Consider the following 25,952-nt stretch of genomic DNA (forward strand, 5'->3'; position numbering starts at 1 on the left):
GGGAGACGAGACACTCCGAGCAAGGGGAAAGGTGGTAAGAAAACCTAGGATCTTTTACATTGACTTCTAAGACGTGGAAACGAGGAGAGGGCTCTGTTGTTTGTGCCAACGGACTAGTAAGTAATTAGTAAAAAGCAATCCACATTGTTTTTTATTGGCTCCAGTGTTTTCCCAGCAAGACACATTTATGTGAGGAGCTAGCGGAATGTGTTGCTAGCAGGCTAGCTAACGTGAGCTGGCTAATTAGCTTTTCAGCCATCCCAAGATTTGGGGGTTTGTGTTCTTCGTTGAGATATACCTCCGTTAAAAAAAGGAAAAAACAAAGGAAAATGTCCACGGAGTTACTGGGTCCTGCTTAGACGTCCGACCCGGCCAAGATGTCATACTATAGGGTGCACACTCATATCTAAGTAATTTAGAGCTTAATGAGCAGCTTCAAGACCCGCACCACATCATAAGAACAGCGGGCTCTATTGTTGCTGCCGAGCCGGGATACCTTCCAGTCCGAACGGATAAAACCAAGAGTTTTCGGTGGAGAGACTGTCTGCCGTCCGATGTTAATGTCGACCGACGTTGCATCTATCATACTGCCCGTTACCCGGGGGATAATGGACCTGGAAAGGGACATTGACACCACAACCGGACCGCATGCGATCGCGCCTGGGGGTCCAGCGACAGTGCGGGGGATGAAGAGAGGAGACCCCGAACCCGACGCCCAGACCGCCGGAGTTCTGGTGGACCTCGCCGCGGCGGACTGCAAACGACCGCGGATAGACGGGACCGGGGTCGGTGACGTTGGCCAGGTAAGGGACGAGCATGGACACACACGGGGGAGTCTTTGTTACCGATTCGGGGTTCGTAGCCCGAAGTGTACCGTTAGAATATAATACAACCGGGGTGTTTTTTTGAGAGTGAAATGGAGTTTCGTCTGTAGCTTAATGGGAGCTTTCTTACTGTCCATCATAAATGGACAGCCCTGCACATTAGTGCAGCACATGAATTATAAAAATCATAACCTAAATTGGGGCATTTGTTTTTTGCCATGGCTTTGTGCCAGGGCATGTTGAGTAGTGGGGCCGTGGTAGACAAAGGTAACCTGATCCAGGCAGCTTTATGACAGACGCTCCGCAGACCGACCGGCTGCTTGGGAACGGTTTTATAAAACAGTAGAGGGTTATTTTAATATGCACGTAGAAGAGCGTTTCTAGTAATGATAATGACTGAAGGTGTTACATCGGACATAAGGGGAACCCCCTCCCCCCCGTGTGGCTAGGTGTTGGTGGGGTGGGGGTTACAGGGAAGACAAAGAATAGTCTGAGGGTGGCCCCCATCGACACACGCAGATCTCACATGTCTCACCGCGACAGCAACCCTGTCTGCAGCTTATGACTGACTCCTCTCGATCTTCTTTTGTTGGGCTGCACACCCCTCCTCTTCCATATACACACACACACACACACACACACACACACACACACACACACACACACACACACACACACACACACACACACACACACACACACACACACACACACTCTCTCTCTCTCTCATCCCCCCCCGGCTATGTATCTGGGGGCTAATTGACTCCCAGTTCACATGTTTCCAGACATCACCCCCCCTCCCTCTCCCCCATCCCTCTCTCTCTCTGTATATCCCTGCCCCCCCCCATATCAGTGGCAGTAAAGAGGCTTTGTGTTGTGTTAAGCAGATCCCAGATCATTTAGTGGAGGGCATTAGGCTGATCGCTTTAACGGGCCTGAGAGGGTGTAGCGTGCTGGTCAGCGCACTGCAGGGTGGTTACCTCAACTGCCAGTCTGTGTTGGGTAGCCACCGTGGGTCTGCCATGGGGTCTCTACGCTGGAGGAGCTGGCGTTCATGGTTTGCATCTGTGTTTGAGAGCGCTCCTCCAAACGTCCCAGAATGTAGTAATTCAGTGACATCAGGGGATATCTATTAGATCTGTGATACACACACAGTGGTGCTTAACTAGTCCAGCGGTGAGCGTAAACTACAGCGACTGTAAGGCACAGAAGTGTGTTACTGTTTAAAGTTTGTGGCAGACTGGAACAGGTGCTGTAGGTCAATAAACCAAACGTAAGTAGACATGTTCTGCAGAGTTGTAGCCCTGCAGTTTAGGGTTTCGGTGGTTGAGGGTCCTGGGGTTGTAAGGATGATGCTACTAAAACATATTTTTGGTTATATGTTGAATGGGTTGGTGACAGTAGGTAGAGGGATGATGAATATGTTACATTTTGTGATCAGGATCGAGATTTATAATCATTCCACTCTCTACATGAACACTAAGGACTCAGGATAGTTTATAACACAACATTCATAACACCTAATTATTGTAATATATTAACATACGATTTATATAGATTGAGAAATATGTATAGATTAAATATGTATAGATTATATATTGTGTGTGCATGTATGGATTAGGCCCATATGGTGTGTCTGTGTAGCTTCTAGTATGTGCATTGTGTGACGATAAATTAAATAATGGGTGTGGGTGTGTGTGTGTGTACACACAGATTAGTGCTGTTCAATGATTTCTTTCCAGAGAAGCGTAGTGACCTTGACCTTTGAACTTACCGTGATTAGCTCAACCCACTGCTGCTGTTACCAAACCTCTCTCTACCACTCGTCCTCTCTCTCTCTCTCCCTGCTGCTGTTACCCAACCTCTCTCCAATACTTTCTCTCTCTCTCTCCCGGCTGTTTCCCAACCCCTCTCTCTCTCTCCCCAATGTTCACTCTGTCCCCTGTTTGATGATGTCATCCTACCCCCCCTGTTTAATTTGCTTAGCCCCTCCCCCACGGTTGCCCCCAAACTGTCGCATGTACTCCATCACACAAACACACACACAGCTAATGTCAATTGATCCTGTCTTCAGCTCTCCCTCCGCCTCTCTCGCCATCTGTTGACCTCATGTCTCTTACCCCAGAGAGAGAGGGGGGAGGGGAGAGAGAAAAGGGTTAAAGCAAGAGAAAGGGGGGAGAGTTAGAGGGTTAAAGAAAGAGAGGGGGGAGATCAAAGAAAGAAGGGGATAGGAAGGTTTTAATGGATAGAAATGATCTAAGTGCAGTATGGATCAACTACAGAGAATTCAAAGTCGTGCGTGTCAGCAGGACGGTTGGAAAGAGAGGGATCAGGTTCAGCTCTCTGCTTCAGACCCCTTAAGAAAATAATCACATGAAATTCTTAAAGTCTGACTCATTGCCTCCATCTTCTCGGTCTCTCTTTCTGTGTGTCTTTCTCTCCCTCTCTCTCACTCTCTCTCTCTCGTCCCCTCCCCTCTCTCTCTCTGTCTCTCTCTTTTTCTGTCTCTCTCGCTCTGTGCTTATATTCGCTCTGTTCTTTTTCCCCCATTTGCTCTCCTTCCAACCCCCCTTCTCGCTCGCCCAGACAGATTGAATCCAGATGTTGCTAAATTCCTCTCTCTCTCTCTCTGTCTCTTGCTCTCTCACTCTCATTCTTTCTCTCTCTCCTTCTTTTTCTAGAATAGAATATTCTTATACTTATTCTATTCCTCTTTCTCGCTCTCTTGCTCTTTCTTTCTTTCCTGTTATCTTTCTTTCTTTCCTCCCCCCCTCCCCTCCACAGTCTGTCATTTCTGTGCTCTGTGGTGTAATTTGGGGTTAAGATTCCCCTCTGGTCTCTGTAGCTGCGGTGGAGCCGGAGGTGGAGTCCCACGGCCTAACGATGGGGTTAACCCTACAACTATCCCTGCCCTCTCCCTCACAGCTAGCTCTGCCCTAGCTCTCCCTCACAGCTAACCCGGCACTAATCTCCCTCCCTAGCTCTGCCCTATGCCTGGAAGGCAACTAAGGCTTCGCTTTGGCACCATCACACCCCACCTCCGTTGTACATTCACTCCCAATACGGGACAGCCTGGAGTGGTTTAACTCCGTCCATATAGTGTACGTATAAGTATGTTCCATGTGAGCGTCGAGTAGAGCGGCCCCTCTGGGAACAAGGCACGGGGGGGAGATTGGTTCCAGATGAGACAGGAAGTGGACGGAGACAAAGAGAGGGCTGTTTTTACACACACACACACACACACACACACACACACACACACACACACACACACACACACACACACACACACACACACACACACACACACACACACACACACACACACACACACACACACAAAATGGTAGTTCCAGTATTCATACCATATTCTTCTGCTTGTATTTTTTGTATTTTTTGTCTACTTCTCGATGAGCTCCCTCCTCACGTCCCAGGAGTATGTGGATGTGACGAAGAAGAGGAGTATCACATCCAAATATTCCTGGGGTCCCCCATTTTATTTGGCGTTTGTGTGTGTGTCAGAGCCGATGCCATTCCTCTCTCCTCTCTCTCTCTCCACGCTCTACTCCTCCTCCTCTATCCTCTCCTCCCTGGCAGACAATGGGCTGCTGGAGGGACGCGTGTGTGGGAGGGGGCACGCAGAGAGACAGATATAATCAAATTAAACTCAATTACCAAGCAATTAACCACAACACTGGTTTCTAGAGAGAGTGTGTGTGTGTGTGTGTGTGTGTGTGTGTGTGTGTGTGTGTGTGTGTGTGTGTGTGTGTGTGTGTGTGTGTGTGTGTGTGTGTGTGTGTGTGTGTGTGTGTGTGTGTGTGTGTGTGTGTGTGTGTGTGTGTGGGCTTGTGTTTGCATCAACGTGTGTGATTCCTTTTGTGTGGGTTACAGGTCCAATGCTTGACTCTTGACCCAGAGACAGGGGTGAAAATTGGCTTAGTACTCTCGCACAAGTACCAAAGTACTTTATTTAACTATCTTAACGTTAGTACTTTTTAAGGGACCCTAACCCTGCATGAGGAGTTTAATGGGTGTGTGTGTCAAAACTCTGACTAGTTTGGCTGAATAGCCTGCACACACAGTGAAGAGATCAGAGCCCATTGCCGTGCCTCAAAACCTGCTATTTTGTCTGAGCGGATACGCCGATTTAGATTTAGTTTTATAGGATTTGGCCAGTTGGTTCAGACCCCGGGATAATTGTGTACCTTGTGGTTGAAACTGGGCAGTTGTCGAGCCAGTGACAGCCATTATATTCAAAGAGTGTTAAGCAACTCTCATTGCTGTACCGTGGTTTGTCCAACCACGGAGCGCCTAAGAACTGCCTTGGTTTCTGTAGTATTCTCCGATATTGCACACAATCGAACAAATCCACAGAATTAGATTCTGTGTTTACAGGCCACTGGGCATGCTCACACACCACAGCTCATAGCTCACATACTTCGATCTGAGGGGCGTAGTGAGAATTCTGTGCGAAGGCAGAGGCTGCGTTGTGGAGAGCGTGATAATTCACTATTTATTAGTGCAGAGCAACATTCAATAAATAACGAGGGTGTGTGTACGAGGGGGTGTTTTTAACAGATTTGGAACGCAGCCTAAACATTCACTTCTGAATCAATATGAGGGCTCAGTTCCGGGTTGTAAGAATGTACGTAGTATTAGACAACTACATTGTCAACTACACACACACTTCCCCAGTGAGCCACTTCAGTGCAAATCCAGTTAAATCAAAAATTCACCACCACATTTAACATACAAGAAAATTCTAACTGCTAGCAACTCTGTTTCTCGAAGTCGGTGAGCCCACACAGTGGTATGTAAACAGAATGCTTATGCTGTGTTCAAATCAAATAAAAATATGCTATGCTTCTACTGTGCATTAAGATATCACAATTATCACATTTTTTTTATTTTTTGCATTCTTTTATTCATGACTAATACAGTGAGAGTTCGACAGGAAGGTATGGGAGAGAGAGAGAGGGGAAGACATACAGCAAATTACCAAGGGCAGGAATCAAACCAAGGGTTGCTGCCTTAAGGACTATTAATGGTATGCACTCTGGCCGGAGAGCCACTTGGTTGGTGAGCTAGTATCTGGGGGGCTTATCTAACTGTGGGCCACAGTCCGTGACCATGCACTGTTGCAGGTAAACACAAAATCCAAACCCTGGGCATATTTTTGTTTGCGGGCAATATCGAAGAAGCTACCTAGCCAAGGCAGCTTGTACGTGCGTACCTGGGTTGGTCGAAGCGAAGATACAGCGGAGTGGCTAAACGCTCTTTTGGAGTAGGATGGATGTCAACAGATCTACATCTGCCCAATTGCAGTACACGTCTACTCTGTGACAAGGGAGTTAGCTGAACAAAAATCATAGCTTATTTGCTTCCTACCATGGACAATGTTACCAATTTACCTCTGGTCTTAACGAACTGGCAAAATTCCTGAAGTTTAGTGGGGGCACTTTACGATGTCTGTCATTATTATCTGTCGTGACCTGACCTCTGTCTCTGTTTTGTCTCTTTCTTAGAACAACGAGCCTTTGAACCCTGGTCTCCATGGTTACCCTCCTCAGAGTCAGGTAAGAGTATGAAAAAGAATCCCTCACCCTTTGCAGAGCTGGCTTTCAAAGTAAAGTTACGTCCAGAAACCCTTCAGTGTTCAGAATCAAGAATGTAGAATGTACCAGAGCAGGCTAAATTTGCGTGTGCACAGTGAGAGCTAGCACTAGGCATGCTAAACATGTCGCCAGCATGGTGTGTAGTAAATCTGTGTGTGAAGTCCCGCTCTCTGTACCACAGCAGGGCTGAACCACAGGAGGGGGTCGCAACACACACACACACACACACACACACACACACACACACACACACACACACACACACACACACACACACACACACACACACACACACACACACACACACACACAAGCGCACACGCGCACGCAGGGGGGGTGGGCTCATGTCAACACCAGTGTGTTTACCGCGTGGGTCCCAGTAGTTCACCTTCAGTGTGTGTATGAGACCTAAATAGCAGTTGCTGTTCGGACCACATAAATGTGCGGGGCAAAAAACACGTGCACGCACACAAGTGCTACACGTGCAGCGCACTTAGCCTTACTGCTGCTGTCTCAGCAATGCGTGCAGGGAGAATATGCAGTGCCTTCTCTCAGTCACTCGGTCATTCTCTCACTCGAGAGAAACGAGTAGGTCATGGTTTCCATGTGTCCTGGAAATAACGGGAACATATAAATTGTTGAGCGGCTGGCTGCCACTGCAATGCAGCAGCAGTAAACCTTCATGTTGCAGACAGACGGAGTGAAATGGGGGTGGGGAGGTGGTGGAGAGAGGTGGAGAGAGGGAGGCGTCGGACAGGAGGAACGTGGGAGGGAGGGACACTTGGGATAAGGAGCAGGAGGACAGGAAACGACCGAGGTAGAGGTTATCTGTCGATCTGTTTTGGGGCATGGTGTTTGCTTTGCCCTCCTGGGCTATGCTTGTAAGAAAACTACTGAAGTCTTAACATTCCATCGATGGACATGGATGGGATGTCCCCCCCCCCCCTCCTGCCCCATCATGTCCCTGGATACACACCCTCCTACTAGGGCTGTTCGATTTCTCGATGTATGTAAAGGGACAAGAGAATTAGGGGTGTAACGATACACAAAAGTCACGATTCGGTGCGTACCTCGGTTTTGAAGTCACGGTTCGGTATGTTTTTCGGTACAGCAGTTTTTTTCTATTAAACAATTTGATTTTGATTTGATTTATTCAATTGTATCAAACAAATGCCTTACACAAATGAAAAGACATCAAATACAATTGAGGATAAAAACACAATAAAGTCCAGGACTTATTTCCATTGTGGTCCTCATCACAAAACATCAGGACAAGACAAGACACTCACAGAGTGTGTGATGATCAATAAAAACTATTCTTAAAAAAAAAAGATTACTGAAAAATTAAAAAAACCTTTTAGTATGTACCGAAATTAAACGTGCATCGAACCGTTAGACCCGTACCGAAAAATGTTGGTACGAATACGTGTATCGTTACACCCCTACTATCAATAGATATTTTGTTTATTGGGTGCACTGTTGGATTTTCCTGAAACTTGACAGTGTTGTTTACTTTAATATTTCTAAAAAAAGACGCTTAATATCCAATTTATTTAAAGTTTTCTCATGTGTGACAGTTCTGCTGGTCTCTTCACAATAAAAGGAGGAAAAATAAAATGTCTTTCATTTGTATTTGGTTGACAGGATTATCAAAGAGTAGTCATGAGGCCTGTGGTTATTCTGGGTAGACATTTCTTTCATTAACCGAAAAAGTACAAAAAAAACTACATCAACATATTTACATAACGTTATCAAGATAGGAAATGACCAATATAGTGATAAAGGATCTCTTCCCAGCCTCATATCCGATAGAGAGGTCACTTCCTGCCCTGCAGAAATAAACAACAACAAACCTAACAACAATATTAATGACAACAATAATATAATTTCATGAGGTGTTATCCCCATCTCAAGGTGTACTAAGTTGAGCGCAGCAAGGAGAGGATATCATTGGAGGAAATTTAGTGATAAGACAGCCAGTTCTTCTCTAAAACAGCATTATTTCCTATAATGCCCCTCTGCTCCTCACCCGTCCTATTCAGCTTGTTGTCTAATTTACTCCCCCCTCTCCTACATCTCCCCCTTCCCTATTTTACCCCTCTTTCTCCCCTTCCTTTCCCCCCCCTCATCTAGTTCCACCCTCCTCTCTTCTCCCCCCCTTCTCTTCTACTCTCTCCCTCCTCTCTATTTTCAATCGGACACTTTAATCGTCACATCTGCGCACATCGGGAACTGTAATTAGGCATTTCGGATTACAGCAGTCCTATGGAAATCATAGAGCCCTGAGTAGGACAACATGCCCGTTTGTGGGTGTGTGTGGGAGGGAAAACCCCTGCTATGTGTGGCCGCATGCTGCTTCATGTTGGTGGCCTGCAGGTCCCTGCGAGCAGGCCCTGCCCACTATAACAGCAGCAAGCCTCCAGGCAGACATTCCTTACTTCATTCATAATCACTGTCTCCCACCCTCTCTCTCGCACTCTCTCTCTCTCTCTCGCTCTACCTGGCTTAAAGGTCTCTCACGATCAATTACATTTAAGGGCTTCACTATTATTGGCACGGTGAAGGCATTTCTTATTCACAGCACAAAACAGAAAGGCTGACAGGGTTCATGCCTCTGATGGTATTACATGGTACTAGTATTGCACAATAACAGTCTTCTTGCTGCATGCTACCGCTGCTACTGTTCAGTTTTCCTCATAGCATGCAGCACTTCTAGGCTTTCATACGTCGCTACATTTCATTTGTGAGTGGCTTTGGATATCATCGTCTGCGAGATGACTAACGTGGATGACTAACGTAAAATGTAAATGTGCTGGTTGTACCAGGCACTGCATCTAAAAAATTGGCGGTTACTTCTCTCTTCACCACTTTCTTTCTCTGTCCTCCTTCTATCTGTCATATTCTCATGCCTTTATCTGACTCTCGCTCGCTCTCAATCATTCTCCCCAAACATCTTCCCACTCATATGTGTATCCGATTTTTCAGGGTGAATTATTAATGTGTTTGCTGTAAATATTTAATGGTTGGTTGACTGAAAACACACTGCTGCCAGTAGATATGGAGGGAGAGGGATTAAGGGAGGGATTGATTCAGGGATGAAGGCGTAGGAGGCTAGGCGGTGAAAACTTGTTTTTCTTGTATATTGGATTCTTTTGGCTCAAAATCGATGTCACAACCGAACATATTCTTTAATTATCGACACTAAACGTCATCCTCCCTCCCTCAGGACTCCACGGCAGCAGATAGCTTGGTAGCCGCCGCACCCTTTTTGGCGTTCCCCCCTCCGCCCCCACCCCAGAACGGCGTGGCGGGGCCCGAGTTTGGCTCCGGGGCCATGTTCGTTGCCGGAGGACCGGCCGAGGCGGGAGGGGCCGTCCCCGGCACACCCATCGCCGCCGGAACCATCTGCATCAACAACAACGTAAGCAACGCACAAATCACAACGTATGAAACCGGCATGTGGCTCAGGAGGTAGAGCGGGTTGGCTGGTAACCGGAAGGTTGCTAGTTCGATCCCCGGCTCCTGTTGGCTGCTCCCGACATGCATGGCTGACTCCGCCGTCAGTGTGTGAATGTTCGGCAGTCTTGTAAAGCGCTTTGAGTGGCCACTGGTTAGAAAGAGCTATATATAAATGCCGTCCAAACCGTTACCCAATCAAAGAGCAGAAACGGAAGAATTTGGAGCGATGAATCCTGACCCTTCCTGACCCCCCCCCCCTGCCCAGGTGAAGCCAGACGAGGCGTCCCAGGCCGAGCAGCCGGGGGCCCCGTGCGAGGAGGTGGGAGCGGGGGCGTTGGCGCTGGTGGCGCTGTCCGACGGGGACTCCGAGCCCAAGGGAACCCCCAAACGCCTGCACGTCTCCAACATCCCCTTCCGCTTCCGAGACCCCGACCTGCGACAGATGTTTGGGGTGAGCAGCCAGAGGGCCCACACTGTTCCTCCTCCTCCCTCTAGGGGTCTCCTTAGGGACCCGACTGTCATCCCTAGGGGCCGATACTGATCAGATGTTTTCTACAGTTCAATATAGGCGAGAATTGTCCAGTTTTGGAATTTCCCAAATTCCTTTAGACCTGGGCAGCCAAGTTTATAAACCTAGTGCTGCCACAAACCCTATGATGGACCTAGTAATTTATTATGGAAGATAGTGAAGATAATTGTATATAACAATATGAAACATAATTTTTAATTATTTAATGATTTATTGGCCTATAGGCTTTTGACATCGTTTTCATTGGCATTCTAGGAACAAAATGTTGTTTAATGAAAGATTCTGGCCGGTTAGTTAAGAACCCTGGTCTTACATCTGGACAGCTCTTACATCTGGACATGAGGTCATTGTCTAATGTCCTGATGTAAATCAGCCATGATATTTGTTCAACTAACCCCCTCTTGCGGTGTAGACGTGTCCTGAAACTAGGCAGTTTGCGATAAATTTGCATCCATTTTATTCCAACCGAGGGGTTCAGCAACTCCCAAAGCTATGTATTTATTTGGTCCAACCAAGATACACACATGGCTGGACAACTGCCTGGCTAGGTAGCTATCTCCAATAGAGCCCATGATGAACAAATCCACAATCAGTTCAACTGATCAGTTCTCAATCGGTTACCAAACGCCCCCTCCTGAACTTACCCTAGCAACTTACTGAAATGTTGCTCTGCGCTCAGAATGATGAATGATGAGACGGCCTACAGAGCCTTCTTCACTCAATAGTCCTACTGGCTCAGAGTTGGTGAGCATGCGCAGTAGCGTGTCAAAAGAACATCGAGTCTTGTGGATTGGGATGGATCCTCGTGGTTTCAGCCAGTGACGATTTTCTTCTCCTGTCGTTCATGCTCAGCAATATGGGAAGATCCTGGACGTGGAGATTATCTTCAACGAGAGAGGATCCAAGGTGAGAGCCTCAATGTTCACAATCTCCCAAACTCCAACACTCACCACCTCCACTTCATAACCACATCCTCCTCATCCACACACAGCCTTGCTTTCTTCTGTGATTGTTTACTATAAGTTTTCCCGGCGAATCCTTAACCTTTTCAACCCAACCCTTGCCCGGCCGTAACCGGTCCGTACTCCATAACTCAATAAACCACTACTTAAACCTACACCATCTCCCAGATGAAACCCTAACTACCTCCAATGTATGGTGGGTTCACTAGAGGGGTACTTAGAGGGGTAAAGGGGGTGAACCCTCCCTCTGTCCAGCATGTATGGTGGGTTCACTAGAGGGGTACACTAGAGGGGTACACTAGAGGGGGGTACACTTAAGGGGTACACTAGAGGGGCACAGGGGTTGATTCCTCCCTATGTCCACCATGTACTTGATTCACTAGAGGGATAAACAAGAGGGAGTTAGGGGTTGTACCCTCCCTCTGTCCATGTCGTCTAACCGCTCTGTGTGCCGTAGGGCTTTGGTTTTGTGACGTTTGAGACCAGTGCCGATGCGGAGAAGGCCAGGGAGCGGCTCCACGGGACCCTGGTGGAGGGTCGCAAGGTCGAGGTAATATATCCCTCTCTCTCTATCTTTATCTCTCACCCTCTCTCTCCGTCTCTGTCTCTATGTCCCCCCCCCCCCCACCCCCACCCTCCTCCTTCCCTCCCCCCACACACGCAATAGAAGCACGGCCTGGCTGCTGATTGTGCTATCTTCCATCCTGACCGTGTTTCCAGCTACCTCCACCCGCTCCCATCACTCACATGCTTTGATCTCTCCTGCTGGGTTTTCTGTCTCTTTGAGGGGCTTTAGAACATAACGCATGCTGGGGTGCCTTCTGGAATACGTTTCATCGAGCTCAATCTCAGCATGCATGCAGTCTTCCTCTCTTCCCTCATTTTCCTGTTCCTGTCGGGACGTTCCTCCATTTGGACGGGTGTTCCCTGCACCCCTGTGATCTTGCTAAGCACTCGAGGCCAGCTCCTGGCCCGTAGCTCCGGGTGCGACTGCAGCACCCAGCATGGCTCTTCTCTTCAAACCGCCCACTTTGGTTTTCCCTTTCATTCTTTATCTGTGATGTCATCAGGACGTGTGGAGGGAGCAGGTGCATGGCATTTTTTTTAAATTTTGTTTGGATTTTATGTTTAAATGTTTGTGACTGGGCGAGGAGGTGGAGCGCATGGCCTGTCCTGGTCGGGTCATCGTCATGGGAGAGACAACATCTTGCATGACAGACTAGGCTGGCTGGCTACACTTTTGGTGTAGCTGTGTGACCGAATGACCTCCACCTGCATCCATCACCCCCACTTCTGGCCAATCAGCAAGCTGAATGTAGACTTGTAGATTCTGTCTAGCCAATCAGCAAGCTGAATGTATAACCTGCACCTCCCCAACAACCTGAAGGGGGGCATCCCCCTAGGTGTCATCTTAGCTTCAAACTATTCTTCACTACCTCCTGTCTCCATCTCTCTCACTCTATCCTCTCTCTCCCCCTATCTCCCCCAATCCCCTATCTTCTACCTCTCTCGCTCCTGTCCCTCTCTTCTCCCACTTTCCTCTCCCTCTTCCTCTTTCCTCCCCTCTCTCCCCCCTCTCCCTCTTCATCTTTCCTCCCACTCTCCTCTCAGTCCATCTCCTCCCTTCTCCCTCTCTCTCCCTTCCTCTCTCCTTCCTCTCCCACTCTTCTCCCTCTCCCTCCCCCTCTCTCCTCTCCTTCCCTCCCCTGTCCCATGTCTCTCTATCTCTCTCTCCTGTCCCTCTCCTCTCCTGCCCCCTCTCTCCCTCTTCCTCTCTCCTCCCACTCTCGTCTCTCCATTCTCTCTCCCGTTCCTCTCCTCTCCCCCTCTCTCCCTCTCCCACTCTCCTTTCTCTCTCCTCCCACGCTCCTCTCTCTCTCTCTCTCTCTCTCTCTCTCTCTCTCTCTCTTCTCTCTCTCTCTCTCTCTCTCTCTCTCTCTCTCTCTCTCTCTCTCTCTCTCTCTCTCTCTCTCTCTCTCTCTCTCTCGTTGGTTGTGTTGCTCCTGTTGTTCTGCATGCTGTGGAGACGTTGAGTCACGGACCGGTGGCGCGGTGTGGTCCGCTGCATGCAAGCTGCCCTCCAGATGTGGGTTTGGGTTCTAGTCACGTGACCACTGCATGGGTGTGCGTGTGTGTGCGCGTGCACATCTGTGCGCGTGCGTGCGTGTGTGTGTGTGTGCAGTGCATGGAACAAAAGGGCTAACATCGGCCGAGCGATGGGTCTATTTTTACCCCGGTCTTCTCCCGGGGGAGGAGGGGAGAAGGGGACTGCGTCTGAGCGGACATGTTGTTGCTGTTGTTCCTTCTCGCTTGGTTTGGTCAATGATTTCAGAGTTTGTTGAACTACAGTTTCAGGCGGAGCGGGAGAAATCTTCCGGTACTTTCATAAACTCTGAAATACGAGCCGACTCTGATGGGTGCGGCTTCTGATTTAACATTCTGTCCTAGAGTGTGGAAATCACGCCAGTGCTTTTGTCTGTGGTCTCTGTCCACCAGCATGCTGTGTAGCGGGGGTTGCATGCCTGGTCGGTATCTAGTCTGCTTCCACATGCTGGGACTAACACAGATGGACACTCAGTCCTGCATGTCCATTGTTTTTGACTGGTTCTTGGTGAAGATGGGCTTTTGGTGACGGGTCTCGTTGGGTTTTTTCAGTTGTTTCGGCATGAAGTCTTCTGGAACTGTGTTTCAAAGCCCTTCTCCGACACGGAGTCGAGAAGCTCAGCTTGTACTCCTTCACAAAGAGTCTGCCAGTGTTTACGTTGCATTCATTGGCTGTTGTTATTTCTTAACTCGAGCCAATACGGGGTTTGGAAGGGCTTTTTCCTTGTAGTTTGCATGTTTGTAGATCACTGTATCGGTGTGCATAATCACCCCAGGGGTTTAAGTGTCTCGTTGTAACATGATGTATAGAAAAATGTGTTGTTCCTGTTAAGTGAAAATGTATTTCTCTTTGTCTGGAATAAAACTCTGCGCTTTGAAGAAGTCAGTTTCCTGTGCGCTTCCGATATATCCATGTAAGTGGCCCAACTCCAATTCACTCCAATTCCTCCTGTGTGTCTATATGCTGTGTCTATATATATATATTTATATATACTCTCATTTCATCTGCACCACTGTATGTACAGCCCCCAGGCTCCTGGAGGCCTAGACACAGAGAGGCCTGCTCTGTGTACTGCATCCTTCTCCACCCTGGACTGCTCTCATGCATGTGTCCCCCCCAGGGCAGAGCTACTGGGTACCCCCCCCCCCACCCCCCTACATGTCTGTTAGCATTAGCATGTAGTCCGGGATGGTAGCGTTAGCATGGAGTCCGGTACGGTAGAATTAGCATGTAGTACGGTAGCGTTAGCATGTAGTCTGGTAAAGTAGCATTAGCATGTAGTCCGGTAGTGTAGCATTAGCATGTAGTCTGGTAGAGTAGCATTAGCATGTAGTCTGGTAGAGTAGCATTAGCATGTAGTCCGGTAAGGTAGCATTAGCATGTAGTCCGGTTTGGTAGGATAACATTCACTTTACTAAAGCCAGATAGGGAGTTGGTCTTAAGTCTGTACCGAGTCATTTATTCTGGTAAGGACTCATTTGGTTTGAGCGTGTGAGTGTGTGCGTGTGGTTGGTGGGTTATGGAACGGCCAGGCTCCTCCACGGCGCAGAGTTTTGGTCCGATGGGTAACCCAGGGGGTGGAGAGCGACGTGCAAACATCTCTCAAACTGGCACGCATGCGTCTGGTTAGCTGGTGGGCTTCTGTAGACCCTCACGATGATCACTTCTGGAGCGCCTTACCACCTGCTGCATGGGAGGTCTGTGGTCGTGGGGGACGAGGTGGCGAGGTGTGTCTGAAGGTAACCTGGTCTTGCATGAACCACTTCAACAGCAATCTGGTCTGGAGGAATCCAGTGCTATGGCTGCTGCACATCACGACCGCAGCAATCCTTTTGTCACGAACGGGACACTATCCACGATTGTGTGTCCTTTTTTGTGCGATGATAAGTCAACACAACATGCTGAGCTGACAGGCTGGTCATTGCTTTTATCCCGGTCTCTCAGAGCAACGCTTTCCTGGTGGGGTCTGGGTCGGGGTCTGGGGCTTGCTGTCCGCGGGACCCTGGCAGTGGTCTTGTGTAGTAGCTTGCATGCTTCGTCACCTAAGATGCTATCTTACTACATGTGTGCGTCCGTCTGGAGAAAATGTCCCTTTCCACCCTTCTGTCATTGTCTCCTAATTTGTGGTCTGTCTCTCTGTCTGTCTTTACCCCCTCCACCCTCCATGCGCATCCTGTCTAGTTTGTCCCGGTGAACTTCCATTGTGTTGTTTTTCTGTATGTGAGCCTGGTGTCTTCATTTGCCTTCCTTAACCCGACTCTTAAGACCTACTTCACTTGAGAAACACGCTCGCTTGGACTAGTGACACCATGACACCACTCCTCCTACGAAGCCAAGGGGTTTAGCCCTGCCTCCTAGGAACACACCGCTTTTTTACACAGCGGATAGCGTACATCGCTGTTGATTGGTCGAGGGTTAGGCTGCCGGAACTAGGCGGTGATGTGTGGAGGGCGAGGTTGGTAGGGCGAGGTTGGGGTAGCTTCAGATTCCCTCTAAAGTGGTCCACAGAAGCCAGATGAGGTAGGCATGAAACAGCTCCATCTCTCCCCGTAACCACAGCGGACTTAGGGAACCTTGGGGGAACCTCTCTTAATAGCTCGGAACCCTTGTTTATCTGCCTAGCCCCCACTGGTTCAGGGTTTTGATCATTAGCCATAGCCGAGAGAGCTAGCATCCCGCTGTGCGGCCTCCTAATGGGGCGTTCAGAAGACGGTTTGGTGGAAATGTTTTCAACTTTAATTTTGTTGGTTTGGTTCCATCATTTATTATATGTTTTTGTTTCCCTGATGACTTCTTTGTGTTGTTGTCAGTCTCCACGGTAACCCCTCGCTGTTCCTACGGTAACGGTAAGTTGTGTACAAACATCAGTTACTGAAAAGCCCCCCACCCCCTTCCGACCTGACCCCCCCCCCCATTATTGATTGTGATTAATATCATTAATACAAAATAGAATGATTGCACCCATTTATGTCCCTACCTTATGACGTCATTGTTGAATATTTTATATTTATATATATATTATATATATATTATTTTATTATTTTATATTTTATTTTATACTAATCTATAGTACACACACACACACACACACACACACACACACACACACACACACACACACACACACACACACACACACACACACACACACACACACACACACACACACACACACACCTCCGCTCAAATCCCTCAAAATCTGTCTGTCGTATGAAGCTGAAGACACAGGAAATCTAACTAAATGTAATCTAACTCAGCCTTTAATAAGGTATGCTCTCCTCTGCTAGCCCCCACCCACCTCTCCTTAACACCTGACTGGGACTGGCAAATCACCCTCCTGCACACACCTCAACTAGCGGCCACTAACTAACGGAATTCCGCATTCAGTCCCCCCCCCCCCCCCCCCCGCCTGCTAGCATTTAAAAACATGATGAAACAAAGATGGCCGCTAGGTGAATCAGGCATAATAACCCTCCTCTGGAGACAATCCGTGGGGTTTCTCTGATTAATAATACTATCGATAATGAATTAATCAGGCACATGGCGAAGATGTCCGAATGCTAGTGGCATGTTCATATATCAACAGTGGACCGGTTCCTAATGTCCTGCTGCAATTCTTCAGCAAGTTTAACCTGTTTCATGTGCACATAAGCGTACGCGTAGAAGTAATGAACAGCACAGTAGTCAGCCTTAAAAAGCTGCCGCAAAGCTTTCTACGCAAGGCCGCTAATCTGCACATTGCACTTGCTTTTCTCGACAAGAAAGAGTACTGATTCATGCGCGTGTTGGGGAAAAAAAAACTGCAGTCGGCAACATCAACAGCCACTTGAACTCTGCTTCTGCGGAAAGAACAACACGCGAATGAGGCAGTGCTCTCTTAACGGTAGAACATAGCTGAGCATGCGGTCCCCCTACTTGTTGACAGGATCCAAAGCATACCGTTTGGATCCTTGGAAGAACGATGGAAGTGGTGTGACTGCCCCTGGGTTCACCTCGCTGCTGGCTGGGTCCGCTGCCGACATGTCCTCCTCCTTTTGGTTTGGTTCGGCTGTAGTAGTACCAGTCATCGTAGTACCTAGTCCTGTCTTGACCATGCTCATCGCCTGACACCGTCTTTGTCGTTTGTTTTCATTCGTTCTTGTTTGGGAATGAGGACCGCTCTCTACCTCTCCTCTGCCCCTCCCTTCCCCCCTCCCCCTTTATCACTCTTCTTCGTCCCCCACCAATCCACTTCACATCCAGTCTGGTTTTCAGGAGAATGGTCACCAAATCTAATCTCTTGTGTTGAATGATGTCACACACCGTGGTCTATTAACATAGCAGTCTGTGTTCTTTTGTACAAAATACTTTTTTCGGTGTTGCTTTGTGTGAGATGATTCTCCCCCCCCTCTCTTTCTCTCTCTCTCCATTCAGTCTTAATGTCCCTCCACCATGTAACATATTTTTAAGGTTGACTCTGTTATCATCCCTCCCTCCCCCCTGCACTCCCTCCTTTCCCCCTCGCCCATCCCTCCTCTGTGTTTGAAATCAGAGTGCTGCCTTTTGATTGGTCTCTGCACTGCACCCGACGCTTGCTGATTGGCTAAGATTGTTTATTTTTTTTAATTGTTTATTTATTTGTTCTCTCACACCCGGTGATGTGATGCTCAGTATTTGGCTGTGTGTGTGTTTATTTATTTTCTTTCCCGATTGTGTGTGTGTACTCGGTTTATTTGTGGTTTATTTTCTGAGTAGTTTGGGCTCGTTGGTTGGTGAACACCCTGCTACTCCGGATCACATAGAGGTGGTGGTCAGGGCGGGGGGGGAGTGGAGTCCAAATGGATTGATTCTATATGGACTATTACACCTGGAACCTTTATTAATCCTTTTCAGATTTACCCTCCATGCTGGTTTCCTCATTTGCATGTTCCCTTGTCAGAGGAATGATTAATACACAAACACGCACACACTATCCACACATCTGATAACATGCTAACAGTACACGTGCATGACCAAAGACAGAATCCTCCTAATTCTCTCTCTCTCTCTCTCTCTCTCTCTCTCTCTCTCTCTCTCTCTCTCATCTCTCTCTCTCTCTCTCTCTCTCTCTCTCTCTCTCTCTCTCTCTCTCTCTCTCTCTCTCTCTCTCTCTCTCTCTCCTCGGCAGCTGGCTTTTTCTAATGACACCCAATTCCCCACTAACACACACAATCACACACAGACACACACTGCCCTGTCTTTGCGATAAAGGTCACACCTACACAAACAATCACACCTACCACCCACCACCAAATGTCTGACTCCTGAGGTACATCTAATCAACCTTTGACCTGTTGTGTGTGTGTGTGTGTGTGCGCGCCTGTGCTCTCAGCGTTGTCTACCCCCTCCGTGTTGGGTTTTCTGCACTGACGTGGCGTCCGTTTGTCCGCAGGTGAACAACGCCACGGCCAGGGTGATGACCAACAAGAAAACAGTCTCCCCGTACCCTAACGGAGAGGCGCTCAGCACTTTGCCCTATGGTGAGCAGCTGAACCTAGGTAGCTAAACAGAACGCACACCATGCTAACCCTAGCTAGCTACACACTACATGCACCTTATTAGAACACACAGCATGCTAACCCTAGCTAGTTCAATGGAACCTGCACCATGCTAACCCTAGCACCTTTACAGAACATGCACCATGCTAACCCTAGCTAGCTAAACAGAACATGCACCGTGCCAATCCTAGCTGGCTAAACATGTATTGTACAGATATATAAATATAGTATAGTAAATTATATATAGATTGTAACATAAGGAACACAGGAAGTTAATTTAATAAATATTAATTATTGTGCTGTGGAAAAGGGGTAGGATTAGTGTTTTATACTTCTTCCTACTCCTCTTCAGGCATATCAATTGAATGTGTAATGCTTTTATTTTATTTTCTTATTTAGGAAATAATTTGTTAAAACATTTGTTAATTGATTTATTGTGCTTTTATTTTTGGTATGCATTTTTGATATGATTTGTATTGATATGTCTGAAATAAATGTTATCAATCAATCAATCAAGAAAGAAAATGCTCTCAACAATGTAGTGTGCAGAATGCACAACATGAAACTCTGTATAGCCGTATTGCCAGTCCTACTAACTCTGTTTTCTCTCTTGTTCTGTCTCTCTGTCTGTGTGTCTGTCTCTGTCTGTGTTGGTCTCTGTGTCTGTCTGTCTCTGTCGTTGTAGCAGCTGCAGCTGCTGCTGGTTGGAAGCTGAGTCCTATGATGGGGGCGATGTATGGACCAGAGATCTACGCAGGTACGCCCACACGCCTTGTCAGCTCACTTCACCAGGCAGCCATTCCTGACCTCTCCGTCGTGTGTATCCTATATTCTTCTCTCCTGACCTTCGACCCCCTTCTCCTCCAGTTCCCGGTCTGTCGTATTCGTCAGCGGCGGCTGCTGCCTCCACCGCCGCCGCCTTCCGCGGGGCCCTCAGGGGCCGTCCCCGCCCCGTCTACAGTGCCGTGCGGACCGCCATGCCCCAGCCTGCCATCCCCACCTACCCTGGGTAAGCCTAAGTACCTAGCATTGTGTAGCATCTTATCCTAGCTAGCTTTGTTGTCTACGGGGAAATGGGTTAACCTACCGATTGTTAGTGCTTGGCACTTGGTTCTATGAACATCCTTTCAGTACCGACAGCGATATATTATTGTCTCTTTCTTCTGACAAATGTACTTATTGTCAGTCACTTTGGATAAAAAAAGCATCTGCTAAATGTAAGAGCTACCCTGGGTAGGATCTACCGACCCTTGAGAAGACTCGCCCAGCCTGGTGGTGGACTAACCTCTCCCTTTGTCTGTTCCTTTCACTTTCTCGCTCTTCCTCTCACTCTCTCGCTCTGTTTCTCGCTCGCTCTCAGTGGCCTGGTCTACCAGGACGGTAATTTCTACGGCGCAGCTGAATTATACGTGAGTACCCTTTCTGCCTCTCTCTCCCCTCTCGCTGGGGGGGGGGTGGGCGGGCGGGCTGTGTGTGGTATGATGTGTTCAGTGCAGGCATGACCATGGCTGTGTGTGTTCTCTCTATAGACTAGTGTTTCAGGGGTCTGTCTTTAGCTCCCCAGGCTCAGGTAGGGAACCCCCCCCCCTCCCCCTTACCGACCTAACCCCCCCGTGACCTCACCCTACTGGCATACCTTAACCCCCACGGCCTCTACAAGGACGACCTCCCCCCCCCCCACTGGCCCGCCCCCTGCCCGGTGTGACGTGCATGGTGTTGTTTAACTAACAGCAGCTCGTGGTTGGGGTTGCAGCACTAACCAGCTCACTGAGGTATGCCTCCGCTAACCAGCTTGTTCGGTGTGGTTTGACCCCATGTAGTCCTCTCAGACGGTCCTCTGTCTCCCCGTATCTCAGGCTTCCGTGTAGTGGCTTTGACTTCCGCTAGACTGACTAAACACGTAACAGGGATGAGTGTGTTTAAGATCCACATACTAGCAGACCCACCCACCCTGATCCCCCCCCCCCACCCCCCCAGACTCGAAGCTGCTCAGCAGGATGTCATGCATGGCAACACACACCCCGGTGCCTCAGGGACACACACACTGTGTGTGTGTGTGTGTGTGTGTGTGTGTGTGTGTGTGTGTGTGTGTGTGTGTGTGTGTGTGTGTGTGTGTGTGTGTGTGTGTGTGTGTGTGTGTGTGTGTGTGTGTGTGTGTGAGTGAGAGAGAGACACCACTAGGGGTGTCCTCGGATACGATTCTGTTCAGTCAAATCTCATTCCTAATCGATTGGCTCTATGGTTTACCACGGCTGTACCAAGGCGTGGCTCGGCGCCTCAGCTTAATGACCCACATCTACAAAGCAAATGACCTTTTCACAATACGACGACGACATTGTGCACGTCTGTTCATGTCAGCATATATAGGCTATATATGATAGGCTACTATTAGCATAATATACAATGTACAGACGTATGTATAGACTGTGCATACAATGTAATACTCCCTAATGAATATAAGCCATGAGACAGATCTGTCGTATTCACATCCGATCGTGACTAAACCTGTGTAGATGAAGAGAATGTAGAAGCATTTTACGGATGATTTAAGATGCGTGTTAATGCACCGTGTCCGCAGCACCGATCAATTTAGAAGAAGAGAGAAATGCACTTTAGGGCCGACGGAGTGAATCATTTTCAACAGCCCGTGCGGTATGACTCAACACCTGCTGTTGAAACGGTTTGCATTTGACTTTTTTTCCGCATCGTCTTAAATGGTTACGAAATGAAGAAAAAATGATTAAATCCAGCCTTGCTGTGGGATAAATCATTTAGCTCCCACCCTCCCCCTAATCACACGTCCCGCTTTTACACACGCCCTGTTCTCCCGACATGATGATTAGACTATTAGAGACGCCCCCAGAATTCCAAGGAATTGTCGAAGACCTGAGGTCATCCCCGGTAACGGCATATGGAAGTGTGTGTGTGTGTGTGTGTGTGTGTGTGTGAGTGTGAGTGTGTGACGTGATGGACATGTGCTGGCGTGAGTAACAACATGGATGTGTGTTGGTGTGAGTGTGTTTGTGCGAGTAACGACATGGGTGTGTGTCGGTGTGAGTGACGACGTGGGTGTGTGTTCTGGTGTGTCTCGCTCCATCACCTCCTGTAGAGTGAGCAGTCCCTCTCCCTCCCGCCATCTCATCCTCCTACGTGTGTGTTTAATTCGTCTGTATATCGTGTTCCACCACGCTACCTGGTCTGGGACTTCACCAGTCCTACACCATTAGCTTCTGCGGCGCTGTCGTCAACCAGCTAAAGTGTGTGTGTGTGTGTGTGTGTGTGTGTGTGTGTGTGTGTGTGTGTGTGTGTGTGTGTGTGTGTGTGTGTGTGTGTGTGTGTGTGTGTGTGTGTGTGTGTGTGTGTGTGTGTGTGTGTGTGTGTGTGTGTGTGTGTGTCTTCAGGGAGGGTATCCAGCCGCCGCCGCAGCGGCCGCCGCTGCGTACCGCTACGCCCAGCCGGCTGCGGTTGCCGGGGCGACGCCCGCGGCCTACAGTGACAGGTGAGGGTCCCTTGGGGCAATCCCGTCCATCTTGTCGTCACTCTTCGTCTCTGCGGGAACCCCCCCCCCCCCGGCACCACTCGTTCAGCGCGGATAATGGTCATCTGTTTGTTTGTCTATTAGTTACGGCCGGGTGTACACGACGGACCCCTACCACGCACTCGGCCCCGCCGCCGCCGCCGCATACGGAGTGGGAGCCATGGTGAGACGCACATGTACACGCGCAAATATGGACATACACACACAAAACACACAAAGTACACTCATACACAGAGTACACGCACGCACACACATGCATACTATGGTACTATTTGGGGGTGCTCTTGGTTGTAACGGAGTCTTGTTTTTTTGTGTTCTAGGCCAGCTTATACCGGGCCGGATACAGCCGCTTCGCTCCGTACTAAAGCCCCACCCCCCCACACACACCCATCCAACCACCTACCCCCCGCCCTCCCTCCTGCTCCGCCTCCTCCACCCACCAACCCCCCTCCTCCCCCGAGGAAGGAGCCCCCCCTCCCTCCCCCCCTCCACTGGACCGATACTCCGCGTCTTTGTTTAAAAAAATTTTTTTTATCTTGTTTTTTTGTTGTGTCCCCGGGGCACCATGACAACACCCGACGGTGCTGCGCTGCTCCCCCTTGCTCGCCCACAACTGCCGAAAAACTGAACAGAGAAAGGAACAATCGAAAGACAGAACGAAAGACGTGGTTCCCAGCGTGACGAGGAGCACTACGAGACAGGAGGAGGAGGGAGGGCTATGAACTGAACTCTACTACCCCCCCCCCCCCCCCCCCCTCAATAGTACACTACACCTCCCCCTTACCTCCTAATGGGGGGCCCGTCAAGGAGGAGCCACAGACACACTACGGTCCCCCCACCCCCCCAACACCCCCACCATACAAGACCAGAAGCTAAAGACTGATCTGCACTACCTCCGCTCCTCCTCCTCCCGGCTCCTCCTCCTCCTCCTCTATATAGACTATATTTACTACACTTAGTATTACAAGTATTACTCCACTACAACACTACGATCAGACCTGTCGATCGTCCCAGGGAAACCAGACGCTCCCTCTCTCTCTATTCTCCACCGGAGCCAGCCGATTGGCTTAGGAGAGATGGACAGGTTGCACTAAGTAACACACAGACTAGAACCCGCCCACCTGGGGAAGAAATCAGCCAATGAGAGCCCGGCGGGCTGATAAACGCTGTTTTAGCGCCATGTTACGCACAAGGCCACGTTACAGCTGTGTGTGTGTGTGTGTGTGTGTGTGTGTGTGTGTGTGTGTGTGTGTGTGTGTGTGTGTGTGTGTGTGTGTGTGTGTGTGTGTGTGTGTGTGTGTGTGTGTGTGTGTGTGTGTGTGTGTGTGTGTCGGCCAGCCCAGTGGACCACACTACACCCGTTTCCTCATGTATCCTCATTACCATGACGATGGTCTTTTGGCTTCCAAAGACTACCAGGGAAAGAAGCACATTAGCTTGTTTCTGTAAGGTTTTTTTTAATTTCCTTTGTTCATTTTGTTTTGTTGCCTCTCTGCGGGTCTCTACATTTCACCTCAGCGGAGGGTTAGACCTCCAAACCTCCAAATGCATCTTGTGATGAACTAGACCTTTTCTTCATCAGTAGATCTTGTGCTACATCAGCCCCATGCCTCCCATAGAGGTCTTTAGACTGCCCAGGTCCCTGAGTAGGACTCTGTAAGACTAGGGACCAGGACTTCAATCATGGAACACAAACATCCACACCTAACGTCCAGAGGGATCTAGACTCTTTCTGAAACCACAGAACTGCGCACGTGTGTGTGTGCGAGGTGGCTAGTGCTCTAGGGAGCATTTAAGAAGTCAAAGACTATAAACCGTTTATTTTGGGTTTCCTGCATACATTTCTTTTTTTATTTAGGAGTATTATCACGAGTGATCTCAATGCATGCATGTGTGTGTGTGAGGAGGAGAAGAGCTTTGCATGAACTTAAATCCTAGTGCTGAATCAAAGAGGGGTGGAGGGGGTGTCAGGGCAGAGAGAGAAGGGGGTTGTTAAGGTACGCCGGGGTATCTCGTAGAGCTATTGACCTCTTTGGGGTAGTCCCATAGAGATGGCGACCTTTATCAGTACTCCCAGCCACCTGGCCTGACTCTCTTCCACCCTCTCTTCATCCCAGTAGATGTTTGTCTACGGGGATCTTCTAAAAGGGTTTCAACTGCATGTGGGATGTTTTTTTAATTGTTTCACATGGTCATCATGTCTATACCAATATATTGAGGTGCGTTTTTGTCTTTTCAATAAGTGACTTGTGTATTTGTCACCATGTTATTTCTGCCATTATTGTATCTGCCTTTATTTTTTCCATGTCATTGTTATTTGAATGTACATAGCCTAATAAACTGTTTGGTTTTTAATGCGGTCTGGTTACTCCTGCATTAATTGTTCTTTGCAAATGGGAAATTTACCTTGAGTAACTATAGGAGTATATCAGTGTAAAGATTTAAACGTCTTTCTTAGCTTGTCAACGAAAGACCTGTGAACGAATATATTGAATATATATCTTTGCTGTTACGGTTTTATCTTTTCATTTTTGTAAGCACCGAGTCCTTAAAGGGGTAGTTCAGGATTTTGGACATCAGGTCTCATTTCTAAGTGAGCCATTGTGTTATTTATCATTGGAGACCGTTTTCAACATTTTTCATTCAGTCCTTCTAATTGCTTAAATCGCTGGTGCTAGGCTAGCGCAAGTCGAGGGGAACTGCTAGCCTGCCACTAAAAACAGTTTTACCCACTCCCGAGGCAAACCAATTATAATGCCCGACTATCGATGTGAATGTCTGTGTTGATAGAATATTGTTAGAAATAAACTTACCCTTACATCGCATTGCATTTAGTTTATAATCCCTGTAGTTGGAAGCAAGCTACGGCAGCGGCGGACTGATATTACCTGGAGTGCGCTTCTGTTTACCTTCTGCTGTAGTGAATTCGTTGCTACACCGGAGCAAAGTGAAATTCCGCCGCTGCTGAGAAAGTAGTCCCCCTACCCCTTTAAGTTATCCCACAGGAAGCTAGAATTTTCAAACAAATGGTAGTTAACATGTTTCCCATTCATTACCATTACAACGACAGAGCGTTATGAACTGGAAACATTAATGTCAGAAGAGTTTCCTGACGATATGAGGGGAAAGGACAGTAGGTGGACTATGTATCATTATTGCAGCAGGGCTAAACACTTAACTGTTCCTCCATATTAAACACTAGGCCTCGTTTAGAGAGATATGATCTTCTAGACTGGAGAACCCTCACTGGAGTCATCATGAGCGTGAACAGGGGGTGTGTGGTAATTGTCTTAATGCACAGGGGGGGTATTGGCAATTTGTAGGCATGAGCTCTCTGAGTAATTGAAGAGGGACTAATTGAAAGAATAGATTAGAGGCGGTTGGCTGAACGGGAACATACATGAA

General features: G+C 48.4%; 1 protein-coding gene across 2 annotated transcripts; it reads left to right on the forward strand.

Annotated features, from left to right (window-relative positions):
- On the forward strand, window positions 1–24,895 carry LOC311380812 (RNA binding protein fox-1 homolog 2-like). 2 transcript variants are annotated; one of them, XM_084488414.1, is made up of 13 exons: window positions 1–803; window positions 6,350–6,400; window positions 9,666–9,860; window positions 10,164–10,349; window positions 11,280–11,333; window positions 11,847–11,939; window positions 18,904–19,009; window positions 19,695–19,766; window positions 19,877–20,018; window positions 20,370–20,418; window positions 22,411–22,508; window positions 22,632–22,710; window positions 22,868–24,895. In XM_084488414.1, exons 1-13 carry the CDS (start codon window positions 555–557, stop codon window positions 22,910–22,912), a joined length of 1,419 nt encoding a protein of 472 aa, XP_084344540.1. In that variant the 5' UTR covers window positions 1–554; the 3' UTR covers window positions 22,913–24,895. The 2 variants fall into 2 exon arrangements, with proteins under 2 accessions (XP_084344540.1, XP_084344541.1); XM_084488415.1 differs by having other exon boundaries at window positions 18,904–18,991.
- Window positions 24,896–25,952: the final 1,057 nt, after the last annotated feature.

The sequence above is a fragment of the Micromesistius poutassou genome, assembly GCF_964030765.1.
Source record: "Micromesistius poutassou genome assembly, chromosome: 1".
Classification (NCBI taxonomy): Eukaryota; Metazoa; Chordata; class Actinopteri; order Gadiformes; family Gadidae; genus Micromesistius; species Micromesistius poutassou.